The sequence below is a fragment of the Theropithecus gelada genome, chromosome X (assembly GCF_003255815.1).
Source record: "Theropithecus gelada isolate Dixy chromosome X, Tgel_1.0, whole genome shotgun sequence".
Taxonomy (NCBI): Eukaryota; Metazoa; Chordata; class Mammalia; order Primates; family Cercopithecidae; genus Theropithecus; species Theropithecus gelada.
This window is the reverse complement of record NC_037689.1, coordinates 41,099,430-41,111,943: the sequence shown is the minus strand read 5'-3', so window position 1 is coordinate 41,111,943 and position 12,514 is coordinate 41,099,430. Positions and strand designations below refer to the sequence as shown.

Genomic DNA, 12,514 nt, shown 5'->3' with positions numbered 1-12,514 from the left:
ACTTTGAACTAGGGCGCAGGACTGGTAAACCGATCCCCCTCCCTTATTTCAGTTTATTATTATTGGTTTTTAATCTTTATTATTTTTTTTTTAGACAGTCTCACTGTCGCCCAGGCTGGAGTGCAGCGGTGTGGTCTTGGCTCACTGCAAGCTCCACCTTCTAGGTTCAAGTGAATCTCCCGCCTCAGCCCTCCGAGTAGCTGGGATTACACGGTGCCTGCCACCACACCCAGCTAATTTCTGTATTTTTAGTAGAGATGGGGTTTCGCCTTATTGGCCAGGCTGGTCTCGAACTCCTGACCTCAGGAGATCCGCCTGCCTAGACTCCCAAAGTGCTGGGATTACAGGTGTGAGCTACCACGCCCGGCCCCCCTCCCTTATTTTGGATGGAAAAGGGCCTTTTAGGAAAAGGCTGCTGCTCCGCTCTGAACTATATCTATGGCCTTGTTGGGGGCTCTTACAAGGGGTTAAACAGGAGGCCATTCACAGAGGGGCTTAGCCGTGCACCCACCAGGGAGAAGAGGCCAGAACCCTGACAGGAAGGTTATGGAGGGAATTCCAGGAACCAACAGAGACCCCTTCTCACCTGGGAGTTCCACAAGTTTCTTAGCAAATGGACTATCTTGCTTCCGCCAGTATGTTCTGAATTCTCGCTTTCTCAATCCGACTCACTCAGTGAAAATGATTTGTGTGTGTTGTCAGAGTTCCGAAGAGTTGCATCTCTCAGTTGGCCACATCAAGCAAATCATTGGGATCCTGAGGGACTTCATCCGCTCCCCAGAGCACCGGGTGATGGCGACCACAATATCAAAGCTCAAGGTGGACCTGGACTTTGACAGCTCGTCCATCAGTCAGATTCACCTGGTGCTGTTCGGATTTCAGGATGCCGTAAGTGCTCCATCTGGCCCTAGGGAACACACCAGATCGTGGAATTCAGTGACCATTTACTCCATAGCCCCCATCTCTTCTTAACTGTGTGCACCCGAACTCTGAGCTTCAGCAGCTCCTCCTAAACAGTGAAGTCCAGGAAGTGGCATCTGGGTGAACTGGCCAATTGCATGCGGTCCCCAAGAGGATGAGTATAGATTGTCATGATTCTCTGTGCAATGCACTAGAAATCTGGATTTTTGTGATTTTTCTTTGTTTTTTTAGGTAAATAAAATTTTGAGGAACCACTTAATTAGGCCCCACTGGATGTTCGCGATGGACAACATCATCCGCCGAGCGGTGCAGGCCGCGGTCACCATTCTCATCCCAGGTGAGCGCCCCCTTTGTGGTCAAGGTCAGCTTTAGGCCATGAAAAGATAAGAAGTATCCTCTTCGTTCAACAGTTGTTGCTTTTCTCTTTTCCATCTTGGTTATCTACTTCCTTGCAATTAAATGCATGTTGTCATAGACCTCTTGCAGGGCTGATGCTGCAGTTCTGAGAGCATCTCATGCTGCTGTATTTACATGTCCCTGAAGCATAATGAAGGTGACTGCACATAGACTAAACTCACGATCTCAAAAGGGAGCATGGGGCTGGGCACGGTGGCTCACGCCTGTAATTCCAGCACTTTGGGAGGACGAGGTGGGCAGATCAACTGAGGTCAGGAGTTCGAGACCAGCCTGGCCAACATGGTGAAATCCCGTCTCTACTAAAAATACCAAAAAATTAGCCAGGCTTGGTGGCACATGCCTGTAATCTCAGCTACTCGGAGGCTGAGACAGGAAAATCGCTTGAACCTAGGTGGTGGAGGTTGCAGTAAGCCGAGATCACGCCACTGCACTCCAGCCTGGGCAACAGAGTGAGATTCCATCTCAATAAAAATAAATAAAATAAAAATAAAATAAAAAGGGAGCATGGGGCCAGAGAGGAAGGATCCTCCAGTCCCCTGGTATCCCCCTCATTGTGCACTGAGGAATGCCTTCTGGGTAATTGACAATACAGTGGCTCAGATTCCTCTCTCCGAATCATCACATAGTAGTTACAGAAATGTTTGGTTTTTGTCGATTTCCTTTTTGTTTTTGTTTTGTTTGTTTGTTTGTTTGTTTTTTGTTTTTTTTCTTTTTTTGAGACGGAGTCTTGCTCTGTCACCCAGGCTGGAGTCCAGTGGCGCGATCTCAGCTCACTGCAAGCTCCGCCTCCCGGGTTCACGCCATTCTCCTGCCTCAGCCTCCCCAGTAGCTGGGACTACAGGCGCCGCCACCACGCCCAGCTAGTTTTTTTTGGTTTTTTTTTTTTGGTATTTTTTAGTAGAGACGGCGTTTCACTGGGTTAGCCAGGATGGTCTCGATTTCCTGACCTCGTGATCCGCCCGTCTCGGCCTCCCAAAGTGCTGGGATTACAGGCTTGAGCCACCGCGCCCGGCCCGATTTCCTTTTTGAAACGTTACCAAAGTTGATTCTCCTTCTCTGGCAACTTCTTCCTGCTAAGGGAGGCTTTACAGCCCATTCTGTTGCCGTCACGGTTTCCCCCTTTCCTTCAGCCCCCTGCTGATCGGCTCCGGCTCACCCTCCTGAATGCACTGTGTAGCCCAGGCTCGGCTGCAGGAGAGGCTTGGGAAACCCCAGTGCCTAATTCCTCTCCCACTCCAAACAGACATCTTCTGTAGTAAAAACGGCACAGGCTTGGGTGGCAGTCTGGCTGTACCTATTTCTTTTTTTCTTTCTTTCTTTTTTTTTTTTTTTCTGAGACAGTCTTGCTCTATCACTCAGGCTGGAGTGCAGTGGCACAATCTCAGCTCACTGCAGCCTCCACCTCCTGGGTTCAAGTGATTCTCGTGCCTCAGCCTTCCAAGTAGCTGGGATTACAGGGGTACGCACCACCACGCCCAGCTAATTAATTAATTAATTAATTATTATTACTTTACACGGAGTCTTGCTCTGTCACCAGGCTGGAGTGCAGTGACGTGATCTCGCCTCACTGCAATCTCGATCTTCCGGGTTCAAGCAATTCTCCTGCCTCAGCCTCCCGAGTAGCTGGGGCTACAGGTGTGCGCCACCACACCCAGCTAATTTTTCTAGTAGAGACGGGGTTTCACCATGTTGGCCAGGATGGTCTTGATGTCTTGACCTTGTGATCTGCCCACCTCAGCCTCCCAAAGTGCTGGGATTACAGGCGTGAGCCACCGCACCTGGCCCCGGCTAATTTTTGTATATATTTTTTAGTAGAGATGGGGTTTCACCATGTTGACCAGGCTGGTCTTGAACTCCTGACCTCAAGTGATCTGCCTGCCTCAGCCTCCCAAAGTGCTGGGATTGCAGGCATAAGCCACCGCGCCTGGCCTGGTTGTACCCTTCGAATGCTGGCCTTGGCTCGCTTTATATCCTTAAGCCTCAATTTCTTCCTCTGGAAACTGGCGTGATCAGCTTTACGCTGCACAGAACCAAATAGAACGGTCTCCTCTCCATTTGTAAAGTCAGCAGTCCCCTAATGGAGCATGGCACGGGCCAGGCCAGCTTCCAAACAGCCCGGTTTGCTGACCCAGGTGTCTGTGACCCCAGGCCCTACTGGCCTGATTTGCTCACCATGGTCATGTCTTGTGTGATTTGCAGAGCTCCAAGCCCACTTTGAGCCTACCTGTGAGACTGAAGGGGTAGATAAGGACATGGATGAAGCGGAAGAGGGCTATCCCCCAGCGGCCAGACCTGGCCAGGAGGCCCAGCCCCACCAGCAGCACCTGAGCCTCCAGCTGGGTGAGCTCAGGCAGGAGACCAACAGGTGAGGAGCTTCTGGGCCCTCTGGGAGCAGAGGCTAGGACAATGGCCTGAGCCACCAAGATGCTCATGAATTGGTTTGGTTGTTGAGTGTCTCACCCAGGTCTTAGGAAAAAGCAGCTTCATCATCCACGAACTGGGCAAGGGCGTATTCTCAGCCTTAATTGAGGGACTAGAGGAATGCCTTCCTTTAAAAAAAAAAAAAAAAAAAAAAAAAGTCAGAATCAGTGGTATAGTACCTTGCCCCAGGCCACACAGAAATTACTCATACTGAAGGCAGCAGCATCTCTGAATTCTTTCTCTGTGTCTTTTCACCAAGACGGGACGCCTGGCATGGTGTGTGGGTCTCGCAGGCTCAGCAGCCTGCCCCTGCAGAAGTCGCAGGGTTTGGGGGTTGGTTAGCACTTCGTCAGTGGATGCACATCCCATAATCCCAACCCTGAGGAAGTTTGCCCTGTTGTCATTTCTTCCATGTGATTTGTCATGATCCCTAGACGGGCATTAGTGGACTACCTTCCCAACCAGGGAACCCTGGCATCAGCATCATATTCCTCCAATGCACTGGTCTGTTTTGTTCACTTCCTGGCACATAGTAGGTGCTTAATAAATATTTGTGAAATGGACGGGCATGGTGGCTCACGCCTGTAATCCCAACACTTTGAGAGGCCGAGGTGAGTGGATCACTTAAGGTCAGGAGTTTGAGACCAGCCTGGCCAACATGGTGAAACCCCGTCTCTATAAAACTACAAAATTAGGCAGGCATGGTGGGGCACGCCTGTAATCTCAGCTGCTTGGGAAGCTGAGGCAGGAGAATCGATTGAACCTGGGAGGCAGGGTTGCAGTGAGCTGAGATTGTGCCATTGCATTCCAGCCTGGGCAACAAGAGAGGAACTCCGTCTCAAAAAAAAAAGAAAGGAAGAAATATTTGTGAAATGAATAAAAATATTCCTGTTTGCTCTGGGAAGTCACATTATCAGCTGCGTGATTTGGTTTTTAAAAGTAATCCATAGTTGGCCCGGTATGGTGGCTCACGCCTGTAATCCCAGCACTTTGGGAGGCCAAGGCGGGCGGATCACAAGGTCAGGAGTTTGAGACCACCCTGGCCAGTATGGTGAAACCCTGTCTCTACTAAAAATATAAAAATTTGCCAGGCATGGTGGCGTGTGCCTGTAATCCCAGCTACTTGGGAGGCTGAGGCAGGAGAATCACTTGAACCCAGGTGGCAGAGGTTGCAGTGAGCCGAGATCATGCCACTGCACTCCAGCCTGGGTGACAGAGTGAGACTCCGTCTCAAAAAAAAAAAAAAAGTAATCCGTAGTTACAGCAAATGAGTTGGTATTCGTTCCAAATGACGCTTTGTTGCTGTGTGATCACTGGCGAGTAATGCTAATGACTATTTAACTGGGAGATAAGGGGGCAGCTACGTATTTTGGATGAAAAGTTGTATATGCTGTCAGGGATCTCTCAAATTCAATCTCAGATCATCTAATCATTTCTTTTTTAAAAAGACCCAGAGTTTTAGTTAAATGGTAGTGGTGGCAACATTTTGAAAGTTTTAAAGATATCACAAATATTAAAGTTGGTAATAATACTTAGCATTTCTTTAATATTTTTTCCCAATAAGATTTTTTTTTTTTAAGTTCAGGAGTATAAGTGCAGGTTTGTTACATAGGTAAACTTGCGTCATGGGGGTTTGTTGTACAGATTGTTTCATCACCCAGGTATTAAGCCTAGTACTCATTAGTTGCTTTTCCTGATCCTCTCCCTCCTCCTACCCTCCACCCTCCGACAGGCCCCAGTGTGTGTTGTTCCCCTCTATGTGTCCACATGTTCTCATCATTTAGCTCCCATGGCATATGGTATTTGGTTTTTTGTTCCTGCATTTGTTTGCTAAGGATAGTGGCCTCCAGCTCCATTCACGTCCTTGCAAAGGACATGATCTTGTTCCTTTTTTATGGCTGCATAGTATTCCATGGTGTATAGGTACCACATTTTCTGTTATTGATGGACATTTAGGATGATTCTATGTCTTTGCTATTGTGAATAGTGCTGCAATGAACATACATGTGCATGTATCTTTATAATAGAACTATATATTCCTTTGGGTATATATCCAGTAATGGAGTTGCTGGGTCACCCAATAAGATTTGTAATCACCAAATTCATAAAATGATTATATATGGGTTTGAAGGTTATTCCTCTCCACTGTCGATAGTCATTGTGTTATTTTCCAGTCTCAGTGGAATGAGGAATTGGTTAGACAGCAGCCAGTCTGTGAATGGCATTGACGTGAACTGCACATTCCTGCATAAGGTGCCTGTCCTTGTGTGTGTTAGTCTGTTTTCAAGCTGCTGATACATACCCGAAACTGGGCAATTTATAAGAAAAAGAGGTTTAATGAGGGGAGGCCTCATAATCATGGCAGAAGGTAAAAGGCACGTCTTACATGGCAGCAGACAGGAGAGAATGAGAGAGCCAGGTGGAAGGGGTTTTCCCTTATAAAACCATCAGATCTCATGAGACTCATTCAATACCATGAGAACAGTATAGGGGAAACCACCCCCGTGATTCAGTTATCTCCCACTGGGTCCCTCCCACAACACAAGGGAATTATGGGAGCTACAATTCAAGATGAGATTTGGGTGGGGACACAGGCAAACCATATCACTATAGTATGAAGTGCCTTGGCTGTGTGGCAGTTGGGCAGAGCTGAAGGAAGATGACAGCTCTTGGAAAGGATGATGTGTCTGTCCTGATGAATGAGTCCTGAGAGCCCTTCTCAGTGGATACAGGCATGAGCTTGTGTTGTTTCCTTCACTAACGTAAAAGGAGGACTACTAGAGAGACCAGGATGAAAGCAGGCAGGGGAGGGCTTGGAGAGGACTTCTAATTTGCTGAGCATCAATATTTCCTCTTTGCTGTTGTGCTGGGGCAGAAGTGTTCTCCTCTCCCCACCTCACTTTGCCACCAAATAATCCGGGAGTTCCTGTGTTCTAATCTCTCTACTGTTGCAGTGATTTCTCATGGCAACTTCAATAATTACCTGAAGTCTTTTTATTGATTGATTGATTGATTGATTGATTGAGATGGAGTCTTGCTCTGTCGTCCAGCCTGGAGTGCAGTGGCGCAATCTTGGCTCACTGCAACCTCCGCCTCCTGGGTTCAGGCAATTCTCCTGCCTCAGCCTCCTGAGTACCTGGGACCACAGGCACATACCATCACACCCGGCTAATTTTTGTATTTTTAGTAGAGATGGGATTTCACCATATTGGCCAGGCTGGTCTCAACTCCTGACCTCAGGTGATCCGCCTGCCTCGGCCTCCCAAAGTTCTGGGATGACAGGTGTGAGCCACCACACCCAGCCACCTTCAGTGATTTCAATAAAGCTTAGTTCTGTATTCCCAAGTTCACTAGCATGGATCATATAAATGAATTAAAGGAACACACAGTTAAGAAACAAATTCCATGTACTAGGTATGTGAGCAAACAACAAAAGTGTGGGGGGCAAGGCCCTTGGCCCCTGGAGGTTTGCTGAAAATCACCTGCATGAGGCTGATTAATTAGAGAGAAGGCATGTAAATGTATTTAACATGTATACACGGGAGCCTTCAGCATGAAGACCCAAAGATCCAGGGGAAATTGTCCATTTTTATTTTGTGCTTGGGCTTAACAAAGTATAGAGAGCTATGGAGAAACAGGGATAAAAAGGGCCTGATCGAATGCTGATAGACTGGGGAAACCCAGCAAGGCCTGTCTGTCTAGATCCTTCCTGGTCTCTCTGAGCAGCATTCCTTTCTCCTGGATGTGGGGCAGGACCCTCTGGAATGGGGGTCTTATGACCTACAGTCAAACAAAATAGATCAAATAACCTTTTTTTTTTTTTTGAGATGGAGTCTGGCTCTGTTGCCCAGGCTGGAGTGCAGTGGCGCAATCACTGCAACCTCCGCCTCCCGAGTTCAAATGATTCTCCTGCCTCAGCCTCCCGAGTAGCTGGGATTACAGGCGCCCACTATTACGCCTGGCTAATTTTTGTATTTTTAGTAGAGACGGGATTTTACCATGTTGGCCAGGCTGGTCTCAAACTTCTGACCTCAGGTGATCCTCCCACCTCAGCCTGCGCCCAGCCTGAAGAATATGTTTTTTTGAGACGGAGTTTCACCCTTGTTGCCCAGGCTGGAATGCAGTGGCACAATCTTGGCTCACTTGAACCTCCGCCTCCCAGGTTCAAGCGATTCTCCTGCCTCAGCCTCCCGAGTAGCGGGCGCCACTATGCCCGGCTAATTTTGTATTTTTAGTAGAGACGGTTTCTCCATGTTAGGCTGGTCTTGAACTCCCGACCTCAGGTGATCCGCCCGCCCAAGCCTCCCAAAGTGCTGGGATTACAGGTGTGAGCCACCACGTCCAGCCAAGAATTTCTTTATAACCAATTTTTACACAGAAAGGCGGAGGGAAAGTTAGAGTCATATTTTTAGGTTTTGTGGCTGGCTTTGGGGAGAAGGAGTTCTGGTTTCTATGCCCGGCTTTGGGGAAGAGGGATTCTATGGTGCCTCCAGGACAATGGACCGAGAGAGGGAGGCAGGAGAAGGTCAGAGGAAAACTTTTGCATCTGAGGCTGCTGCTGAGGCCATTTGGGGGCACTGTTTTCTGAGCCCCAACAAAAGCTAGACACAGTTCCAATCTGTCAGCCCTTTCTCCCAAGGCATGCTATGCCTGAGCTGGCGTGTGGGGACTCGGAAGTTTGAGGCACAGTTGTGCCAAGTCCTATCTGATCCCAGAGAGCCCATGAGCAAGACTGGGTTTCAGGAGGCGGTCCTATGGGAAGAGCCCAGCCTGTGGACTCTGGGCGTTACTTAACTCCTCTGCCTCAGTTACCTCAGCTTCAAAACGGGGGTTTAGAACAACCAGTGCTTCCTAGAAGTGCCACAAGGCTTCAGTGACTGAATTCATGCAGTGTTTGGCACAGTCCTGGATTCTGGGTAGGAAGTGCTTGCTGGATGTTGGCGGGAGCCATCCTCCCCACCGGCAGAGCAGCATCTCTCTGTCCCTGCTCTGCCCCATTCGAAGCAGGGGCTTCTGGCTGGGTGTGGTGGCTCACGCCTGTAATCCCAACACGTTGGGAGGCCGAGGCAGGTGGATTATCTGAGGTCAGGAGTTCGAGACCAGCCTGGCCAATATGGTGAAACCCCATCTCTACTAGAAATACAAAAATTAACCAGGCATGGTGGCACGTGCCTGTAGTCCCAGCTACTCAGGAGGCTGAGGCAGAAGAACTGCCTGAACCCGGGAGGCGGAGCTTGCAGTGAGCCGAGATTGTGCCACTGCACTCCAGCCTGGGCGACAGAGTGAGACTCTGTCTCAAAAAAAAAAAAAAAAAAGCAGGGGCTTCTGTCCTCATGGTTTAGTCCCGTGTGAGGAGGAAAGAACCTTACCATTCTGTTCTAGTTTCAGCGGCCTTATCCCAGGTTTAAATAATCACATCGTCCTTCTGGCTGAGTTCTTATCAACATCGGGATCTTTTGGTTCATGGTATGTTTTTGAGACAAAACTGCCTGAGTGCGTTCAGGCTACTGTAACAAAACACCAGAGACCAGGCAGCTTATCAACAACAGAAATGTGTTTCTCACAGTTCTGGAGACTGGAAGTCCAAGATCGAGGTGCCAGCAGATTCCATGGCCAGTGAGGGCCTGCTTCCCCGTTCACAGATGGCCATCTTCTCACTGTGTGTCCTCACGTAGTGGAAGGGATGGGGAGCCTCTGGGGTCTCCTTTCACAAGGACACTCCTCTCACCTCACCTCTCAAAGCTCCATCTCCTAACATCATCACCTTGTGGGTTAGGATATCAACGTATGAACTTGGGGCGGGTGAGGGGCACACATTGAGTCCATTGCAAAAATATACCCAAGCTGTGAGCACTGGCCTTTGTTGTCAAGGGGAGGAAAACACAAGGAAGGTTCCCCTCCGCAGACTGAAGTCTGAGTCACAGAACCTGAAGAAACACATGCGCTTCCCTCTCTAGGCTGACTCTTAGACTTGTCCCATTTTCCATTTTTTTCAATCTCTAATGTATGCACAACAGATGCTTGAGTTAAATTGAATGGTGTTGAATGCTCTCTGGATAATGGCTTTTTTTTTTTTTTTTTAAACCAGACTTTTGGAACACCTAGTTGAAAAAGAGAGAGAGTACCAGAATCTTCTGCGGCAAACTCTAGAACAGAAAACTCAAGAATTGTATCACCTTCAGTTAAAATTAAAATCAAATTGTGAGTCATTTTCCACTTGCTCTTAGGTGTGTTTGTGGGAGAGACAAACTTTAAAATCTAGCTAATATTCTAGTTAGCTTTGAAGAAACAATGAGGTTATCTTCTGTTAATCCAGGACTCCAGTAGATTCTAGACTACTTCTCAATCATAAAAAGGGACTACTGATACATTCAACAACATGGCTGCATTATAAATGCAGTATGCTAAGTGAAAGAGCTAGATTCGCAGCCAAGCATGGTGGCTCGTGCCTGTAATCCCAGCACTCTGGGAGGCTGAGGCTAGCAGATCACTGGAGCCCAGGAGTTCAAGACCAGCCTGGTCAACATGGCAAAACCTCATTCCTACAAAAAAATAGAAAAAAACCAGCTGGGCTTGGTGGATGGGTGCCTGTAGTCCTAGCTACTCAGGAGGCTGAGGTGGGAGGATCACCTGAGCCCAGGAGGTCGAGGCTGCAATGAGCCGAGGTCATGCCACTGCACTCTGGCCTGGGTGACAGTGAGACCCTGTCTCAAAAAAAAAAGATTCACATACCATGATTCCTTTTCCTCCAGAAAAGGCAGAACTACAGGGACAGAATCAGAATGGGGAGGTGAGGGGACTGATTGTAAAAGGGCACATGAGGACTTTTGGGAGTGACAATCATTTCTGTATCTGTGCTGCCACCTTCATAGCATATTGGACACCTAAAAAGGGTAGTTTACTGCATAAGTAAATAAGTATGTCTCTGTCAACCCAGCATTCGTTTTGGGCCACTTAGAAATGAGCTCCAGAGCTACCTCTTGGAATGTGGACTAGATAAGCTCCGATGTAAAACCTCAACACTAAAACCTATTTCTTTGTAGGATTTCCAACGCAGTTAGGGATGTGATTCCTAAGGAAAGGCATTTGAAAGATGTGAGGGTAAGCATTTAAAGCGGTAGACCTAACATGTCAAATTCCAAACTAACTGAAGGTATCCTAGATGAGGAGGCTTCTCTTTAGAAAGTGAAATCTCAGAATTATGAATTGTGTAATACGTACTAGAGTGGCTGAGTGATACAGGGCTCATTCATCTCTTTTTCACATTATATTTACATTCTGGAATCATTTATTAATCCACCTGGTTACTTTTGAAGAATTTTATGGTTAGACTAATAGATAACAAATTGCTAATCGTTACAGGTATTACAGAGAACCCAGCAGGGCCCTATGGGCAGAGAACAGATAAAGAGCTTATAGACTGGTTGCGGCTGCAAGGAGCCGATGCAAAGACAATTGAAAAGGTAACTTTACAACAAAGAAATTCTTATGCTGTTATTACACAGCTGCTCAGCTCTTAAGGATTTGATCTTTGTTTCAGATTGTTGAAGAGGGTTATACACTTTCTGATATTCTTAATGAGATCACTAAGGAAGATCTAAGATACCTTCGACTACGGTAAGAGCCTCAAAACAGTTTGTAAAAGAGAACACGACTTTTTATGTGTGAATATGCTTAAAGCAGAAAACAAAGGGCTGGGTCTCCCCCCAAACTCTGGAGTTCTGCTAGGTTCAAGCTGGGAAAAAGCCAAGGCGTGGCAGAAACTGAAAGCCAGGCAGAAGTCAGAAGTAGGAAGGTGACAGAGAAGAGCTGGCCAATTTCCTGCCATTAATGCCTGGCTGGGAGTGGGGGAAGGCACACAGCAAGCGTGCCCGCATGCTGGACCCACCCCCTTCTTTAAACTGCAACCTGCCTTCTTGTTCCTGAGTCATTTGAAATAGCCAGCTCTCTGCAGGTACGTACCTCTAAGGCCATGTCCTACCACTGCTGGGACACGAGCGTCACCTCCATATGTGAAGAGAATGTTTTGATTTTCATTAGGTTTTTAAGTTGGGGACTGCATTTTTAAGCTCTGTTGGCTTGAAGCTCTGACTCTGAAGACAGCTCTGTTTGTTTCCTAGGGGTGGTCTCCTCTGCAGGCTCTGGAGTGCAGTCTCCCAGTACAGAAGGGCTCAGGAGGCCTCAGAAACCAAAGATGAGGCTTGATACCAATCAGCTAAGCTGGAGCAGAGTGTGCCACCATGCTACATGTTTTGTTAAAGCTTCTGTTAGTGTACACACGAATTCTGCTGTTTACGTATTTAAAAATGCCATTTTTGAAACCTATTATTTATAAACGTAGAACTGTGTGTATTGTGAAAACAGTGAGCCTTAGTTTTGACCTCCCGGAATATTAGGAAATTCACCTGTAGTCCCAGCTACTAGGGAGGCTGAGGTGGGAGGATTGCTTGAGCCCAGGAGATGGAGGCTGCAGTGAGCTGTGATCATGCCACTGCACTCCAGCCTGGGCAACAGAGCCAGACCCTGTCTCCAAAAAAAAAAGTACACCCTTTAGCACTTGCTGGAATGGTGAAACAAGGGGTGTTTAACATGGAAGCTGGGACACTGCTTCAGAACTGGTATGGTACTTAAATTTGAGAAAATTGATACGAATGTGCCTTGTAGTTAATGTTTGATATGAACAGAAAATAGCTTCATATTTATACTGAATGTGTAAGTAGAGAAAACTAAGTTATGTGGCCTTTGAAATGATTAT

At 47.4% G+C, this 12,514-nt stretch overlaps 1 protein-coding gene across 1 annotated transcript in view; it reads left to right on the top strand.

Annotated features, from left to right (window-relative positions):
* The window catches only part of MAP3K15 (mitogen-activated protein kinase kinase kinase 15), a 148,192-nt gene extending 136,113 nt beyond the window's left edge, over positions 1-12,079 (top strand). The window contains exons 23-29 of the mRNA XM_025372149.1: positions 703-888; positions 1,153-1,258; positions 3,538-3,703; positions 9,848-9,960; positions 11,122-11,222; positions 11,300-11,376; positions 11,880-12,079. Of these exons, the coding sequence (XP_025227934.1) occupies positions 703-888; positions 1,153-1,258; positions 3,538-3,703; positions 9,848-9,960; positions 11,122-11,222; positions 11,300-11,376; positions 11,880-11,964 (834 nt within the window). The 3' untranslated portion in view covers positions 11,965-12,079. The remainder of the gene's footprint in view (positions 1-702; positions 889-1,152; positions 1,259-3,537; positions 3,704-9,847; positions 9,961-11,121; positions 11,223-11,299; positions 11,377-11,879) is intronic.
* Positions 12,080-12,514: the final 435 nt, after the last annotated feature.